The sequence below is a fragment of the Myotis yumanensis genome, unplaced genomic scaffold (genome assembly GCF_028538775.1).
Source record: "Myotis yumanensis isolate MYYU_CA2020_CCGP unplaced genomic scaffold, mMyoYum1.0.hap1 SCAF_4, whole genome shotgun sequence".
Classification (NCBI taxonomy): domain Eukaryota; kingdom Metazoa; phylum Chordata; class Mammalia; order Chiroptera; family Vespertilionidae; genus Myotis; species Myotis yumanensis.
Window position 1 is genome coordinate 28,403,539 of NW_027223755.1, and position 18,535 is coordinate 28,422,073.

Sequence of the window (18,535 nt, forward strand, 5' to 3'; positions counted from 1 at the left end):
GAGCCTCAGCACCAAGTCCCCCAGCAACAGTCACCACAAAGGGCAGGATGTCCAGGTCTCCCAGCCGAGGTGTGCGACTTTGAACGTGGTACCCAGGGGAGAGTGTGCCTGCCTCCTGCAGCAAGACATCCTGGGGGCACAACTTCGGACGAGCATTTTCATAAACTAGAAAACCAAATGCACTGGTTGAGTTCTAGCTCTGAGGCTCATTTATTATTTTGGAGAAAAGGAAGATGGCCGATGAGGGCTGCATACGGATACCTAAAGGGGCTCTGGATGGTGCCACATTTGCCTCCACTGGTCATGACCCCTCAGAAGGTTGGGTTGTGGAGAAGCATCTTCCTGGTAGACACTGAGTCCCCCGCTCCCATCTCCTCTGCATCCTGAAGCCGCCAGCAGGTCATTTGGACTGAGCGAGCCCACACTTGCATCTTTCCCATTGGTGGAAAAATGCGTGTCTTCTCCACACCTGGCTTGCTCCCAAATGCTTCCAGTTAGTTGTTTTTGATGTGGTTCATTCAAGTTATAAGGTCTGATGCCACAGCCAGTTCCAGAGGTAGCATTTCTAGTTCCTCTCTCTCCCCCTCCCCACCCCCGTGTGTGTGTGTGTGTGTGTGTGTGTGTGTGTGTCTGTCTGTCTGTCTGTCTCTCTCTGTTTCTCTCTCTCTCTCCCGCTCTCTCTCTCTCCTCTTATGCAAAACTATTCACTATCTACTTAATCCCTGCTCTCTCTACATAGCTAGTTATCAGAAGGCAATCAACTAAACCTAGAAACAAAATTGAGTCTAAGAACTAAGCCCAACTATTACTATTTAATTATAATTGAAATTGTTTTACCCAATTCTTGACTAACTGGAATCAATGGTAATGATCAAGCCCACCCCAAGGACCCTTATTCTCCACGTGAGGTCATAAGTCTTAGTTGGTAAAGGGGATACACTGGCCTACCAGAGTTGTAAGCTGAGAAAGAAAGTAGGAAACTTCTGGCCACTGCAACAGAAAACTTTGACTCAAATTTACTTCACTCAAAGGAGATTTGTCACCACTGACAGGTGCCCTTCACAGGCAGGATGAGCAAGGTCCTTGTCTGTCCACCCTTGGCCTCCATCCTCTGTGTTGGCTTCATCCTCAGGCCGGCAGTAAGACCTGCTTATTCCAGAGGTCACTTCCTGATATGACCATGTCCACTCAGACACATGTACAGAAAGTCTGCTTCCCATCAGGGCTGAGATCGGTCTTAAGTACATGTTCCCAGTGCCCCATGCAGTTCTGAGTCTAGGAGTTGTCGGTGGCAGCTGCGTCTTGGCAAGCAGGATGTGATTTGCCCCCGTGGCTGGCACTGGGCTGCACTGTGTTGCGATGCACTGTGGGTGATGAGGTGCTGTGATGACCTTTCTGACAATCCACCATGATCCTTGTTTTTGGCTGGATTGTCCTGAAACCCCAGATTAGGGCCGTGGATTAAACCATGGAAAAGCAGTTGAGTGAGCACAATTTTCTTTCTGTGTCAACTTGCTGGCAGACACTACTGAGGAATATTTTTCCAGTGAGGTGCTTATGAAAAATATTTCTGAGTACCATAAAATCAATTGAGTTTATGAGAAAGCTATTGTTCCAGGAAACTTTGCTACAAATTCAAAATGAAGAGACTCAAGGATAAGCAACAGAAGGAGAAGACAAGCCAACAAAGGACTCTCTCAGCCCCTTGTTTAGGTTAGCTCACCTGGCCCGGCCATCGAGTCTGCTGCTGTGGGGGGGGGGGGGGGGGGGGGGGCGCATGTTAGGGGAGAGACAGGAAGAGGAGGGTAAGTGTTTCTTTTTAAATTAGTCTCATGGAAGCTACATGCATCACCTTCCATATTCCAAAGGCAGAAACTTTGTTCATGGTCCACACTTAGCTGCAAGAGAGGCTGGAAAGGTGGCCGTTGATTGGGCAGCCAGTTCTTGACTACCAAAAGGAGAAAGGTAGCAGGCCTTCAGGTCTGCCCCCACTGGATGCCTCTGGGAGGACCTTCTGCATCCAACCTTATCATCCAGGTGCCCCATCAGGCATCTACCTGGCCACCTGTACTGAATCTCACACATGCATCACTAAAGTCAGTATGCAATGTAGACCCTTTGACAAGTCTGCTGATCAGTGACAGAATTAACACTCATGTGGATGTGGCTATATCATTTTATATGTCGGCTTTTATTATTTAAGAGTTATGTTCTAAGAACACAAAAATGAGTTCAAATCTATGTAGTAAAAAATATTTTTAATGAGTGATAACAGGGGGAAGTGGGTACCACTACGGAGAAAAAAAATACCAACAACTGCCTCACACCATATATTTTAAAAAATTAAAAACTTTACATGGATCAAAGGCCTAATGTGAAACCTGAAATTACAAAAATAGAAGAATGAGGAACACAACTATAAAACATAAATAGGTAAATAAATAAAGCAAAAATGAAAGATTTGATTGTGTGAAAAATATTTCTGTTAGACAAAAGACAAGTAAATAATATTAACATTATTTAACATTATTAATTGAATTGTTAAAGTTATATAAAATCCATAATAGGTATTACTTAATATTATTATTATTTGTTCTTAATATGATAATATTAAATATTCTTATCTACCTTAAACTATAAGAAATACGGTTTCCATTTTTAAGACCATAGTTGAATTTCTCTTTTTCTTTGTGAATTTGGACTGCTAGTTTAAAATGCTGAGTTTCATCATTATCCTATATAATAAAAGCCTAATATGGAAATAGGCCAAAAGGGGGAACAACCAATCACTATGATGCACACTGACCACCAGGGAGCAGATGCTCAACGCAGGAGCTGCCCCCAGCCTACAGGCCCCAGGCCAGCCAAGGTGGGTATCAGCGGGGGCCCTGATCACCCCACCGGTCACCCCGCAGATCGGCCCTGGTCATCGGCCAGGCCTAGGGACTCTACCAATGCACAAATTGTGTGCATCGGGCCTCTAGTTTTTCTATAACTCTTCAGAGTTGTCAAATCAGTCTTCTGTCCTCCACAGGGTTGTAATTCTTGTAACTAGTAGTCAATGAGGTGGCCAGTTCGTCTCTCAGAGTTCTGCCTTCGATAGACACCCCAGTCCAAGCTACCAGCTGCCACGCTGTGTGGACCCTGAGCAGCCCTATGGAGAGACCACAGGGCCAGAGGGTCTGTCTCCTGGTGCAAGGAAGCAGGGCCTAGAAATGTTCACAAATAGGAGACGTCCATTTCTAAGTTAGGGAACTTTCTTGAAAACATCTATTTGTTCCTGACCATGGTAGTAATGAAAGGGCACATAATTTTTACTTTCAGCATTTAAAAGAGTGTGTGGTTTGTTGTTGTTTTGTTTTGTGTTGTTGTTTTTTGTTGTTGTTTTTTTTTGGGGGGGGAGTTGGTTGCTTTCTCTCTATTGAAATTGGTATTATAACATATAATCACATAATCATATACAATTATAATTATATAATTTACAATTATTGTATAATCACATAACAATATTCAATTACATCCTGGCATTATTAATCTGCCTTGCAAAAGAGTCAAACTGTCCCAATCTGATAGGACAGGCTGTGTTGCTGTGATACACAATCCCAACAACTCAGGGGCTTAAACCCATGGCTGGCTCATGCTCTCCTGGTCTGTTCACCAGGCAGGTAGCAGTCAGGGAGCCTCCACCATCTGACCTACAGCTGTTTGCTATGGCAGGTAGAAGGAAACGGGGTGGAGTGCGCGCTGGCTCTGAAGGCTTATGTCTACATCTCACTGGCCAAAGACAGTCACAGGGTCACTCCTGACTCCAAGGTGACAGGAAAGTGCAGTCCGCCCAGTGTGCAGCAAGAGGGGCCTCGGCATGGGCAGCAGCACTGACTCCCAGCAGCTGGTCACCACCTCAGTTCAATTTCCTGGCTAGAGACCGCCAACACGGAGCAGGCTGGGAACAAGAGAAATCAGGATCAGGGAGAGTCCAGCATGGCCACCAGGGCTGTAGCACAACCTTGTGCTAAAACCTCAGAAAGACCCAAGGTCACAGAATTCAGTTGCCAGGGGTCTGCTGGCTCAGCGGGAGGCCAGGAGTGAGAAAGAGTACCTGGAAAAAATCCAATGCAGTGAACGCCAATGAAACCCACAGAAGGCCCCAAAGTTCCTGAGGAAAGTATTTCAGCAGAAATGATGCCAGCTCGGGCGAGAAATGACATAAAGAGAACAAAATGAGAAAAGATTGTTGGGCCCCCAAATGTCCCAGCAGGAAGCAGGCCAATATGGCCAAGCTGAGTTTGTGGTGACTCTGTTATGCCGTAGTAGCTACACCCCACAGTGGTGATGAGGCAGAGAGGGAAGATGTGGCATTTCAGGGTACCCCTCAGTTACAGGTTAATTGTGTCTGCAAAAAATTCCTATGTTGGAACTCTTATTTGGAAACAGGGTCATTGCTGATGTAATTGGTTAAGATATGATCATTAGGGGGGTTCCTAATCCGTATGACATGTCTCCTCACCAAAAGGGGAGGTTTGGACACAGGCAGGCCCGCACAGGAAACTGCTGCATGAGGGTGGAGGCAGAGGTCAGGGCGGTGTGTCTATATGGGATGCCAGCGATGGCCAGAACCACTGGAAACTGGGAGAAGTCTGCAGCACATTCTCCCTCAGGCCTCAGAGAGACCAGCCCGCCTGCACCCTGATCCTAGACTTCTCGCCTCCAGGCCTGGGAGAGAATAGCTTGCTGTGGTTTAAGTCAAACATGCAGCCCCAGGACCCTCCTATCCCCTCCTCCATTGCAAAAGTAATGCCACCTGCTTCCCTGATCCCTGTGCGGGAGCCAGGTCCCAAGCAAAGAGCCAAGGCCACTTCGGTGAGTGGGGGAACCACGGTTCCTCTCCAGGAGCTGTTGTATCACTGGCAGGAGGAGCATCTCTTTCTGTCCTTTTCAAACAGAAAATGAAAAGGTTGCTAAATGTATAAGTAATTTTGACCGAGTCATTGATCTGGATACTTTTAAAGTAAAGAAGTAAGTCTTTCTATCGCACTTTGAAGTCAGCTCGGCGCTCCCTCTGCGCCCCCAGGGCTATTTTAAAGCCATTAAGACTGTGTTCCTTTTATCTGGAGCCTTCAATTAATTGAATTTCAAAAATACTCTGAAATGGTTTTTTATATATTAAAAAAAAAATCAGCTAACTCCCGGGGGACATTCCTGTGTGATTTACTGCCACAGTAATTAAAAGCTGGTGGTTATTCTGGTCACTAGTGGGCTCCATGGCCGCAGGATACAATGCTGAGGCCTAACGTGGAACATGGAACCTTGCACAGACATCGGAGATGGAAGGAATACTCTCATTTCCAGACAGCTTTGGATGGCCTCACACCCTCCTGAATCACCTCTCCAAGGGGACACACCAGAATGCACAGGACAGCTAAATGCAAGTGCGAGTCAGCCCCTCAACTGCAGACAATGGAACACTAAGTGGCCAAAGTTAGTCACGATCCCCAATATGTCTCTTCTGGAACCCTGGCTGAGCAGAGTTCCACACAGAGTTCCAGAAACCCGACCCACCACAATGCTCACTTGCCGAGGGCCACTCAGCCTGAGAACAGGTGCCCCAGGGGTAGGCGAGGGTCCAAACCAACGGCTGACATCACGTGTGCACCTCTCCCATCCCCAATTTATCTCATTTACTTACTGACCTGTGAAGGTGCCATCTGGTAGCTTGTCACCTTCTACTTGTACAATGTTTCTTACTCTTGTCCAATTGCAGGAGAAGAAGGCATGTGAGAGAGGTCAGGGAGCAGGACCCTGGGCTTCAGCGAATATACTCTTTGTGCAAATTCCAGGCCCGACACCCGGAGAGAGTCCTAGGTTGAGGACCCCTCCCTCATCAGCTGTTTAATGTTTCTGAGGTCCCTTATATGAATACCAGCTCCTGCATTTAGGATACCTGTTTACATTTTTTTTTTCTCCCTAGAAAGATTTTCCTTTCTAAAACTATGACAGGGAATTCAAAAGGATATTCAAACTGCAGAGCAATGGTATGTACTATTACCTTTCTCTACAATGTAAAATAACTCCATCTCATTTGGATGGCTTTTCTAGCCAGGATGATTGTGATCTGAGGCTGTGCTGGGTAAACATTTCAAGTTTAAAAGTACAGACTACAGGCTTTGCCTGAATTAGCAATCTTTCACTTTTAATAATAAAAACCTCCCCCTAAAATCATTGGTGCATTTCAGTGTTATAGACACGACGCTGTATTTATTCCTAAACTAAGGAGAAAGACAAAAGGGTCTAACCCTTGCTCACTCAGCCTCCTTCCAACCTCATGAGGACCAAACAGCAGGAAATAATGAGACCAGAGCCATGAGGCTCCCTGCCCCTCAGTCCACTCGAGATCACCAGGTGCAGTGAGAGCAAGCAACTCTGACCCGTGGCCAGGCCACGCGTCACTGTCTCTGCTTTGAAAAAGAAACCTTCTTTTGGTAATTCCAGTTTGGCCTTGCACCACGAAGGGGGAAAGGACGGGGTGAAGGGGGAAAGGACGGGGTGGGGAAAGCCTCCTGCAGCCCAAGGGCCAGCGGGGCTAAGAGGTTAGGGACCACACAAAAGCCAGGAGCCTCAGGGTCAGATGCCACTTCCCACTCTACACCCCTTAGATCTTGGCCCTGAAACACTGCTCCATTGCTAAGTCAGGCCAAGGAGCCCTTTCCAAAGGTGGACCCTTCCAAGGGCATCTTTGGGACACCAGTGCCAGTGGTCGTACGAAGCTGTCTTCACTCAGGACTGGTTCCTACACCCTCCTCCTTGACCTGGGTAAGAGTCTCTTACCCCTCCTGGGTCCCCAGGAGTGGGGAGAATGAGGCTGTGGGCCCCTTGGCCACAGCAAGCACAGGGCAGTATCAGAGCCGGCCCTGTCAGCTCCTGCACAACAGTTTCAACCAGCAGATGCCTCTGCATGTTGCAGCAAAGTCCAGGCCAAGGGGAGGTGCAGCAGCATGGCCAGGCCCTAGGGCATGGAGACTCTTGTTTCAGATTGCACTCCATGGCGCTGCCAGCAGGAGAAACAAAGGAGGGACTGAGAGGAGATGGATCCATCAGGGAGCAATAATTGACCAGAGGTGGGAACATGCCTGGGAAGGGGGAGGGCTGTTGGCCTGTCACAGCACAGGGCCCATGCCTGGGAGGACTGCTGTCCTCTGGAGGTGGCCGAAGATACGTCTCTCTTTCTGGAATAATCACTCACCGATGCCAAAAAGGGACTTTCCCTGCCAGGCCCCCTAGCCAAGACCTGGGTATTTCCATCCTTTCCTCAGAGCAGCAGCCTGGGAGGCCTGGGATGCAGCGGGAAGGATGAGGCAAGTCCCCTGGCCCAGAGTCCAGGGCAGAGGGGCAGCGTATGGCTGCCAATCTTCCAGTACATGGCCTAGGGTCCAGGGCAAGGTCAAGCCTTTGGGGGTGTCATTGAAGGAGCGGCCTACCTCCCAAGGAAGGGCAAGAGAGCCCCCATGACACCTGGCTGTTGAGTTGTGGACCACCTGAAGGAAGGGAGCCTTTCAGGCTGCTACTGCCCTGGGCTCCTTTCTCCACCTGCGGTTTGCTGTTGTTGAGAGGCCTGAGTGAAGTTGCAGTTTATCTCCAAATCAAGGTTGTAAAGCACAAACTGCCTTGCTTATCTTCAGCTATGAAAAGAATCTAAGTTCCAGGTGAGCTCTGCAGAGAGGGAGGGTCAAGCTTGTCCGTTGGCCCCAGGGCCCTGCCAGGAGCATCCTGCAGGGCCTGAAGGAAGAGGACAAGGAAGGGGAACTGAGCAGCAGGATCAGGACCTAAGCCAGGCCCTTCCATCCCAGGGTCCAAGGGACCTTTCCTCCACTTCCTTCCAGGCAGAATAAAATGAGCCCCTGCCCACTGAAGGCACCCTCCCCCGGAGACCCCTTCCATCAGCCCAGAGAGTTGACCCATGGGCTACCCTGGCATGCACTTCTGGGTGGATGCTGATGGGTCTGTAGCCCAGAGGAAGCCGACCATTGTGTTTCCAGAGACCGAAGGTGTGTTCTTCCCAGAGAAGCCCCCAGAAGCTCTGGGCTCTGTACAGGGCAGCAAGCAGGGGCAGCTGGCTCTCCACTTTCCCTGCCCAGCTCACGGAAAAACTGCAGGGATGGGTGAGACCTGGAGGCAAACGCCCTCCCAGCCTGCTTTTGGGGAAGTAAGCAGATAAGCATATCCTTTCCAGTGTTTGCAGATAGCTTCGAGAGTGGGGAAAGAAAGGGAGGACAGCAAGTAACTTTTCAGACATGATCCATGACAACAAACCTCAAATGTCATTACACCACCACCAATTATGAGCAGAATGTTTGTGGCTCTTTGACGTGAAAATGACAGGAGGGTGGGAAGGGAAGGTTGACCAGGGCAAGGGGTTCTGGGCTGGCAGAGTGAGGGTCAGGGAGGCATGGACCTAGGACCCAGGACACGGCCTTCCCTCCTGGACATGGCCACAGGCTGTCTCCATTTGCAATTGTTCCCAGGCCAGAGGTCCAGCCCAATAGGGCTCTAGACAGTCCTGGAAAGTTCCCATGTCAGGCCTCCCAGTCTTGGGCTTCTGTTACCTTGGTAACACCCACACCGAGGCTTTTTAGAACTGCCCTGCCTACTGCCCCAAGAGCCCAGTGGGTGGAGACCAGTATGAACACCACCAAGAGAAGCTAGGCTCCCTTAATGCGATGGGGTTGATAGGGGGTGAGGGGGCGAGGGGGCAGGGAAGAAAGGGAAGGGCCTGAGAACCAAGAAGCCCAGCCTATTCGCTTATTCCGAGGAGAAGCAGACCACCTGAGCCTCAACCTGACCTCCAGGGCCAGATGCCACAGTCAAGGGGGGATTCTGGGGAACTGGGGCCCAGAAGGAGCAGGAGCAGGGCTGTCTGGGGGCGAGGCTCCTCTGTCAGGCAGCCCCAGGCCTGACAACCCGGGGCACCAGGACCGGCCTCCTAAGGGTCCCTGAGGAGCCCAAGGCCCCCTGGAGCCATACAGCGGGCAGAGCCTTTGGCCAAATCGAGGCGGCGCGCCTTCCTGCTGTGCTGTTAAGCTCGGTGTCCTCTCTGAGCCCGGTGTCCCTGCCACCCCACCCCCCTGGGCGCCCTCATCCCAGCTCCTACGCCCCAAGTACCCAGAGCGCAGGCCTGGCGGAGGGGAAAGTTGGCAAGTGCGCGGCGCCCGCGGGGGAAAGCGTTAATGGGCGGCCGGGTGGGAGCAGCTCGCTCGCTCGCTCGCTCGCCCACGTCACACCGGTGCGGGCTCGGCTGACGACCGCGGCGCCTGGGGACGCTGGCGCGCTCTGCTCGCCAGGTGCTCCGCCTGGAAATGTCTCCATTAGTTGTCGCCTGCTCCCCGCCGGAGCGCGCGCGCCGAGCGGCGGCGCAGAGCCCTGGCGGGCCGCCGGTAGTGGCCCGGCGCCACCGCAGGTAGGCGAGGTCCCCGCGCCCGCCCCCGCCCGGGGCTCCGAGACCCCTCCCCCCTAACGGGAGGCGGAGGCTCCGCGCGGTCGCCGAGGGGCGCGGGCGGCGGCGACGGCGGCGAACTCCCGGTGCATCCCGGGCTGCGCGTAGCTCCCCGCGGGCCCAGCGCCTGAGCGGCGCGGGCGGGCGCGTCCCCAGCGCAGGTAGGGAATGGGCTCGGCCGCGCAAACTTTGTGAGAATCGCTTCTGCGCTGGAGGGCACAAAGTTTGCTGCCTACCGGTGGGGTCTCTGGAGGCCGCCGCGTTCGCTGCAACTTGCAAAAACGGGGTGCCGGGGGACGGCGCGGGGCGCGGGGGCCAGCGCTGCCGGCGGGGCCTGCGCTTGGACACCCAGACTGCGCGCCTTCCCGCCTCGGGCGGCGTCCAGCGGGGGCGCAGCGGGGGCGCGGCGGGGGCGCGGCAGGAGAGCCGGAGGGAGCCGCCTGCAATGGAGGGCGTTTCGGGGAGGAGAATTCAATGTGTGCGCCTGCAGCTCGCCCCACTGGCTTTGTGGGAGACCCCAGAGGGCTAGCTGCGAAGAAGTGACCTGCCAACCTCGAGGTTCGCGAGTGTGGCGCCATCGGCATCCAGTACGCCTCTTAGCCCCTCACACCGCCCGGGTGTCCAGGAGCAGTGGGCGGGCACAGGCGCCCCAAGCCTAGGCCCTAAGCCTCAGAAAAGAAGGCCCTTGCCCAGCGCTGGTGCTCCCGCCTCTTCCTTCTCATGGGGTCAACTTTGCTGGACTAGAGTCGTCCGCCACCCGTGCAGGCGCGAGGGTGGCCTCTGGACGACTCAGGAACTGAATGCCTGGGCTCACCTGATGGCAGGGGCAAAAGTCTCCCCCGGAGCCGGAGAAGGTCAGGGCGGGGCCTGTCTCCCCAGAGGCCCTCCAAGGTTCTGACAGCAGGCAACAACCCAGGGAGAGAGCGACCAGCAAGTCTTTAACGTTTGGGACTAGTCGGCCTCAGGCCCCCCTCATCTTCGGCTCCTTTGGAATACAGCAGGCCAGTGGGGACACCTCACCCAAGCCTAGCTGCTGTCCTGACCCTGGGGTACCGGGGGTTTCCAGTGGGTTCTGCTCGGATGTATTTAGAACCAGGGGTCTCTGGCGGCACATGGGCTCAGCACTCCCCGTCTATGCAGATGTACTTAGTTGATACCTTAGATGTGACGCTCCAGTTCTGTCTGCTCTTGGAGGGAAACCCAGGTGCCTCATCTCAAGGCTTGGCCTTTTAGTGAAGGACTCTTGATAGTGATTCCGGTGTTATCTATGGGACAAACATGGCCCAGGAAGCACACCAGTTTGGGCAGGCGGACCCCAGCCAAGACACAGGTTGTCAGCGGGGGTGCCCACTGACCCTGCCTCCAGAATTGGTTTGTGGGGCCTGGGTGAGCAGCCAACAGCACCAAGCTTCCCCAAACGGGGTGGAGGGGCCTGGGCAGGGCAGGAAACGAGGATCCCTGTTCAGAGGCCTGGGAAAGTGGAGCCGGTGAGCTGGGTTTCAGGATCAGGGAGATGGTCTCCAGCCCTGGGGAGGCCGGAGGGGCTGGGAGCATCTATTTTACACACTGATCCTGGAAAGGAAAACAGTGCAGTGATAGTCAAAGAAGGCCCCCAGAGCCTCTGACGAGGGTTTGTGCCTGCCCGGCTTTTAGAGTGAGCACGCAGCTCAGAAGACAAATGGTCGGTGTTCAGGGGCGCTGTTTTCAGCGAGCTGTGGCAGAGTCTGGGGGAAGGCACTATGGATGTCAGGTCTGGATATGCGGCAGGCACTGGCGGTGGGGACGGCTTGGTGGCTTACTCCCCAGCCCACTGAGTGCTCACAATCGGCCTGGGAATAGGTGAGGAAAGGATGCTGAATGCCACCTTTGCATCGGGATGGGATTCCTGCTCCCTGAGCCCTCATCCACCCTTGCCTGGCGCCCCTCCCTGCGCCCGCCCTCATTACCAGGAGAGAGCGAGTTGTTTGTAAACAATAAATAATGGAAAGTAGGAGGACTTTCAGCAAAAGCCTGAGCAGAAGCCGGAAAACTGGAAGGAGTTGGGAGGAGGGATGATGGGGGAAGGGAGGAGTGGAGGAGGAAGACGGAGCGAGATTGAGAGATTTATTTCTGCCAAGAAGCCCCGGTGGCTAGTTTCTTATTATTTACAGGAAGGTGATATTAGCAATTCAGGTGAGAAAGAAATAAACGCGGCTGCCACGAAATCAATACAGAATTCAAAAAACAATTATTAATGTCATTTGACTCGTGTTCTTTATATATCTCTTCCGGCTACAGACGTTAAACTGTCTGAATAATTTGCATGGAGCGGCTATTCATTATTGCCAATGTTTTTCCTTTGCAAGCAGCTCGGACGTGGCCGGCTGCAATCCAACGTGATCGGAGAACTCGTATTTTCATCTGTAAATTAAAGCAATTACGCAGCAGATATTATATGATGCGTACTGTGGTCTCCAGATAGTCATCAATCACCTTCAACCGAGCTGTCAGAGCAGGCAGATTTCGTTTCTGGAAGCCAGGCTTGCAGCTGGGGAGAGAGTGAGAACGTCATCATTAATTAGAGGGTGACCCTGGGGCAATTCACAGGTCTGAACCCAGGAATCTTTCCCAGCAAGTCTGCACAGCGCCGCTGAGCGCGCTCCCTCCGGCCGAGTGCGGGCAGCCGAGCCGGGCGAGAGCGCTGGGGGCCAGCCCTGGCCCCGAGGGCGCAGCACACCAGGCGGGGAGCGAGTTCAGGGTGGCCCGAAGCCGGCCCCTTGCCGCCTGCTTGCTGGCCTCTGCTTTGCAAGGTCTGGGGGCCAGACCTGGCTGTGGAAATCCTGGGGTGGGCACTCGGCCCTTCCCCAGACCTATCACTGTGCTCCAGGCACGGAGCTACGCAAAGCGGGCTGGGAAGGGCGCCTCTGCCTCACGCTCAGCGCCCCCTCCATCGCGCCTATCCACCAAGGTCCCCGGAGGAGCGAGGGCAGCGGGAGGGCTCCAAAGCAGTCTCTGTGCCTACTCTCCGAGCGCGCAGGACTTTGGGCAGTCCCGGGTTTAGCCGCGAGGGGCTGGGGAGGCTCAGGGAGTGCGGCCCGCTGGGGGAGTGGGGGAAGGGAAAGGAGGGCCTGGCACCCGGCGAGGACTCTCAGGAGGAGGGGGCTGGGGGGGGGGGGGCGTTCCCTAGGGACACTGGGCCCAGGGTGGCAAGCCCGCAGCCCTCGGGCACCCAGCCCAGGAGTAGCGGACTCTGGGGAAGGCCCCAAGCCCCACACACCAGAGGGCATTTTGATCTCCAGATGTGAACACTATTGCAGTCGCATCTGATTCTGGAACTCCATCCCGGAGTGGGGTTCGAAATGGTGGGAGCCGAGTGGCCGACTCCCGGTTAACAGCAGTCGGGCCCGCGCCCCCGCTGCACGTCCGGCCCGCGGAGCTGCCGGCTGTCCACCTGGAGGGGCGCGGAGAGCCGAGGCCAGGCGGCCGCCTGCGCCCGCGCGGGGCTCATTTTAACTGTTGATTACATCTTCATGAAGACTCACTCGTGTGTCCCTCATACGTCTCATTTGTAATTGAGACTAATGATTACAGTGGTGCGGGGAGGAGCAGCTGCTCATTAATTAATTTCTAATTAAAAGTGCCTCCCGTCCTCGGTGACTAAGGAGAAACGCTGTTCTTCGCGTTGATCTCGACTCCGCGGATGAAATTCATTTGCTAAAGCGTGTTGGCCCCTCCGCGTGCCCCGCCCGGCCGTGCTGCGGCCGAGTGACCCGCGCGGCGGCCAGGCCAGGCTGCGGAGTGGGCTGACGTCAGAGCCTCCGCCGCTTAAAGCCGCGCACATCTGACTTGACGGGTTCGCGAGACTGTTTTTTTTTTTTTTTTCCTTTTTTGCAAAATATGTATTTGTGTCGCCACTGCGAGGCCGGTCGGTCCCAAAGCCCCCTCGAGGCTCTGGATTGTGAAGCTAAAAGGATCGCGGCTGCAGCCGCGGCTCACTCTCCAACCGGGTTAGAAAAGTTTGCTGAGCGTGTGGATGAACTAACCGGCTCTCCTGCTTCGCCCCCAGCGCCTAGGAGCCGGCGGCCGGGGAGCAGTGGCCGCACCGCGCCGGCCCCCGCGCAGGACCCCGCCGGCCCGCCTGCCGGCCCCGGGCCGCGCTCGCCATGTCCTATCCGCAGTTTGGTTACCCCTACTCCTCGGCACCCCAGGTAAGGAGGCCCCGCGAGGTTGGAAACACTGGCTGGCTGGCAGTCCAGCGATCCAATGTCGCTTCCCAGTGAGCAGGGCCTGTGCCACGTGCCCTCGTGCCCAGCCCCGGGGAGGGCAGGGGTACTGAGAAATGCCAACGGGTGGGGGCCCCAGTTCCCGCTTAATTTGATCTTCATCCCCCGCCCCCCCCCTTCTGAGGCTGCACCTTAGGACACCCAAGGCACCCAGTAGAGAAGTGGCACACGAGGGCTTGGAACCCCCTCAGGGAGAGTATGAACACCCCTGGGCAGGATTGGCTGGCACCCACGTGGCTGGAGGGGGACTGGGGTGCGCAGGCTCCTCGCGGTTTGGGGCGCGCGGTCTGGCGTGGACGCTATAGATCCAGAGGAAATGGGCAAGGCCTCCTGGGCGGGGCGGGGCGGATGGAGGCCCAGGGCCCCAGCCTTGCGCCTGGTGGCCCACCCTTCCTTGCGGCCCCTCTCTCCCCCAGTTCCTGATGACCCCCAACTCCCTGAGCACGTGCTGCGAATCCGGTGGCCGCACGCTGGCCGACTCTGGGCCTGCCGCCTCGGCCCAGGCACCAGTGTACTGCCCGGTCTATGAGAGCCGGCTGCTGGCAACCGCGCGCCATGAGCTCAACTCGGCCGCGGCGCTGGGCGTCTATGGGGGCCCCTATGGCGGCTCGCAGGGCTACAGCAACTACGTGACCTACGGATCTGAGGCCTCCGCCTTCTACTCGCTGGTAAGGGCGGAGAGGGTGTATCTCCAGCCTTCCCCGCCACGCCACGCCCCTACCCCTCGCTTTGATTTGCCAACTCACTTCCCCCAACTCGGGAGGAAGGGGCGCGAGGCCCCAGTCCCGGGGCTGTAGGAGGTGGGAGAAGCGCCTCCAAGCCTGGTCCCTGGGAACATCACCAGCTCCGCCCCCACTCCACCCCCGGTTGGGGCGACCAGGCAGGCGGGCTGCTGTATTTAATGTACTGATTGTTCTCGGATCACTATTACGTTCTGATGCGATGTCTGGTTCTGTGGGAGCGGGCTCTTCCCTCCCCCTCCCGCTGCTTTCCTCCCCCTCCACAGCTCCCCCACCCCCTCAACTCCTCCTGGACTCCTTCTACCTCTCCTTTTCTCCAAGACACCCCCCCCCCCCCATACACACACACTCGCACCTCCCTTCCCCTCCTTCCCTGGCATCTCACCCAGTCCCCTAGGCGCCTCTCCATTTCTCTCCTCCCTTTCCTCCCTCTTTATTTCCCATCCCTCCCTTACCCTCTTTCCTGCTGCCCCCACCCCTCTCCCCACCTCCTCCCTGCAGTCTCAGCCTCCTGTCTCCAGTTCCTCTGCACCTATTCCCTAATCCCCCAACACCCCCTCCCCAACCCCCAGCAGTCTCCTCATCGCTGCCTAGACCCTAGGGACAGTCTGGGGAAGGGAGCGAAGCTTGCAGGAGCCAGGGGCCTAGGGGAGGAGGTCGAAATGGGTGGCGCCGGGAAGGAAGCGCGACCCTAGGCTGCTGGGCTCCCACAGAACAGCTTCGACTCCAAGGACGCGCCAGGATCTGCGCATGCGGGCCTCGCGCCCGCCGCCGCCGCCGCCGCGGCAGCCGCCGCCTACTACCCCTACGAGCCGGCGCTGGGCCAGTACGCTTATGACAGGTGAGGGGCTGACCCTCTTCACTCTACCCGGGCCCTGGCGCTCCAATCAGCCATCACCCCCACCCCCACCCCAAGCATCGCAGGGCCTCTCTGAAAGGTGGGGAGGCCAGACCAGCAGCATTCCTCTCTTAGGTCTTACTGAGCTGACCAGACCTTGGTCCCAGCCCGCCACCTGGCGAGCCCCAGCCCAGTTGAAAGAGTCTCCAGTCTCCCGCCTGCCACCCCGCGCCCCAAGCTGTCTAGACTCCAAAGTCCTCACTGCGCTGTGGTTTGGGGGAGTCTCATCTTGCTGCCCAGGCCTGGGATGATCCCTCCACCCCAAGAAGTGCAACCCAGCCCACCACCCCTCTGGTGGGAACCTAAGGGGGCAAGTCCTTTCCCACTAGCAGACAACACGCCCCATCTTTCCAGGAGAGACAATTACATATGCAGAAAGGTCATGCAGGTGCATTCTCCCCAGGGGCGCTGAAGACCAGTTCTGCCCGTGGGCTTTGCATAGTCTGGTTTGAAGATATATATGACTAGCGACAGACACCTGGCTAGGCCTTGTGCTTGGTCCCACCCACCAACTCCCTGGCTCAGGAAGGAGCCCAGGCTCCATGTGAGTTTAATCAAGTATAAACATTCTCTTTGCACTTGGGCCCAAAACAACAGCCCCCGCGGGCAGCAGCGCAGGTCAGAACGTGGGTGCAACCCAGGTCTTACCACCATAAACACATACCCTGGACTGGGACTGGAAGCCTCCTGACGCCCCATTGCGCCCCTTGTCTCCAGGTACGGCACCATGGACAGCGGCACACGGCGCAAGAACGCCACGCGGGAGACCACCAGCACGCTCAAGGCCTGGCTGCAGGAGCACCGCAAGAACCCCTACCCCACCAAGGGCGAGAAGATCATGCTGGCCATCATCACCAAGATGACCCTCACGCAGGTCTCCACCTGGTTCGCCAACGCGCGCCGGCGCCTCAAGAAGGAGAACAAGATGACATGGCCACCCAGGAACAAGTGCACGGATGAGAAACGGCCCTATGGGGAGGGCGAGGAGGAAGAGGGGGGAGAAGAAGATCCCCGGGAGGAGCCCCTCAAGAGCACTAAGAGTGAAGGTGGGTAGAAACTGGTGGTGCTGGGGCTGGAGTTCAAGGCCAGGACTCCCTGGGCCTTCTCTGTGGGTCCCTGGGCCTTCTCTGTGGGTTCTAAGACAGCTAAAGTCATGGAACCCTTGGGGAGGTAAGGGCGGGGGGGAGGGGGGCAGGTATTGTGCCTGGGCAGCAAATGAGTGAACTGACCCAAGCAGGGCCCAATGTGTATGTGTGTGTGTGTGTGTGTGTGTGTGTGTGTGTGTGTGTGTTGCAGGCTGTGGTGGTGAGCCAGGAGCATGTTTGAAGGAATCCAACATTACATTTAAAACATTAGACACCCCTCCACCATTGACTTGAGGCTGAAATACAGTCGCAGGTGTTGCCTGTTTGGGATCTGGGCGCTTCTGGAGGAGAAGAGAGGTAGGGAATAAGGCCTAGTTGCTTTTCCTAGCTCCAGGGCCAGACCCCATAACCACAGACACAGAGTTAGGGAGGAGAAGGAGACGGGAGCCTAATTAACCCACCATCCTCTCTCCCTCCACTGACTCCTCTTTCTCTCCTGGGCAGAGCCCCTTGGCAAAGAGGAGAAGGATCTTGAGCTCAGCGACTTGGAGGACTTCGACCCGCTGGAGGCGGAGCCCCAGGAGTGCCAGTTGAAACCGCCCTTCCCGCCCCTGGAAGGTGGCCTGGAACGCATCCCGGCCGCGCCTGACCGCCCCAGTGCCCCTGGAAAAGAGGCCTCGGGCACCCACCGGATGCCCCTGGCCACCGATGGCGGGTCCGCCCTGGACCAGGACCTGGAGAGGGCCCGGAGCTGCCTCCAGAGTGTGGTGGCGGGGCCGGAACAGCAACCGGGTGCCGGCGGCGGCCCGCAGGCCTGCGAGGCCAAGCTGGGGTTTGTGCCGGCTGCGGCAACTGCGGGCCTGGAGGTCAAACCGCGCATCTGGTCCCTGGCGCACACGGCTACTGCAGCCGCAGCCACCCACCTGAGTCAGACTGAGTTTCCCTCGTGCATGCTCAAGCGCCAAGGGCCCGCCGCCCCTGCGGCCGTCTCTCTGGCGCCCCCCTTGTCCTCACCTGCAGCCCAGTCCCCCGCCGGTGCCCTGGACAGGCATCAGGACTCCCCGGTAACCAGTCTCAGAAACTGGGTGGATGGAGTCTTCCACGACCCCATCCTCAGGCACAGCACTTTGAACCAGGCTTGGGCCACCGCCAAGGGTGCCCTCCTGGACCCGGGGCCCCTGGGCCGCTCGCTAGGGGCTGGCTCCAACGTGCTGACGTCACCCCTGGCCCGCACCTTCCCTCCCGCAGCGCCCCAGGAGTCCCCTGCGGCGGGCGCCACCAAGGAGCTGCTGGCCCTGCCCAAAGCTGGTGGGAAGCCCTTCTGCGCTTAACTCCGCGGGACCACAGGGCCCAAGAGGGAGGCTCGCACGTCAAAGACTTTTTCTAACAAGTTTCCAAAGCCAGGCGAGAGCGCAGCGATGCTCAGGCCGCCCACCCACCCTGGAGGAAGGATCTGAACTCTGTCTCCAGGAACCACGGACAAACCCCTAGATCTGTCACGCCAGGTCCACCGACCACCCTGGCCATTCCCAAACTCGGGGGCTGGGGACCGGTGGGATGGGGCTGCGCCCAGAGCAGAAGGCAGCCGCCCTGAAGCATAAAGTTTACGTCCAAAAGTTTACATGGAGAGGCCGGTTTAGTTCCAAGGCTTTGTTTGTGTCGCTGTCTTCTGGGTGTGAGGCATGCCCGTGCCCTGTCTGAGGAGCCCTCAGCCTGTTGACCTGCTTTCATCCTCAGCACATAATTCTCACCCGAAACACTTCCCCGAACTTACACTATTGCACACTCTTAACTTGATAAAATTATGTTTTTTAAATGTATGTCCACACCAGTGATTGCCTGCGTCAGAGGCTGATATAACGAAACCAATAAAACCGAGTGATGATGTTTGCATTGCAAAATGAACACAGTGCCCTGGTAGGGATTTGAGAACCTGTTGGGGGACAGGTGCTGATCACCAAGGGGAGGAGTTGGGGAGGGTACTGACCAGAGACCCCAGGAAGTTGCTTGCAGAGCCTAAGACAGGGTTTGGTAACGCTATTAAAAAAAAAAAAAAATACACG

General features: G+C 56.1%; 1 protein-coding gene across 1 annotated transcript; it reads left to right on the plus strand.

Annotated features, from left to right (window-relative positions):
* Positions 1-13,629: 13,629 nt before the first annotated feature.
* Positions 13,630-18,093, plus strand: IRX4 (iroquois homeobox 4). The gene is made up of 5 exons (XM_070411702.1): positions 13,630-13,674; positions 14,166-14,417; positions 15,203-15,330; positions 16,105-16,433; positions 16,977-18,093. Exons 1-5 carry the CDS (start codon positions 13,630-13,632, stop codon positions 17,801-17,803), a joined length of 1,581 nt encoding a protein of 526 aa, XP_070267803.1. The 3' UTR covers positions 17,804-18,093.
* Positions 18,094-18,535: the final 442 nt, after the last annotated feature.

Bases quoted from the DNA above. Each gene is read 5' to 3' on its own strand.
- IRX4 (XM_070411702.1), top strand. From the start codon at position 13,630: ATGTCCTATCCGCAGTTTGGTTACCCCTACTCCTCGGCACCCCAG. The intron at 13,675-14,165 runs GTAAGGAGGCCC...TCTCTCCCCCAG, and splicing joins CCTACTCCTCGGCACCCCAG to TTCCTGATGACCCCCAACTC. The intron at 15,331-16,104 runs GTGAGGGGCTGA...CCTTGTCTCCAG, and splicing joins GGCCAGTACGCTTATGACAG to GTACGGCACCATGGACAGCG.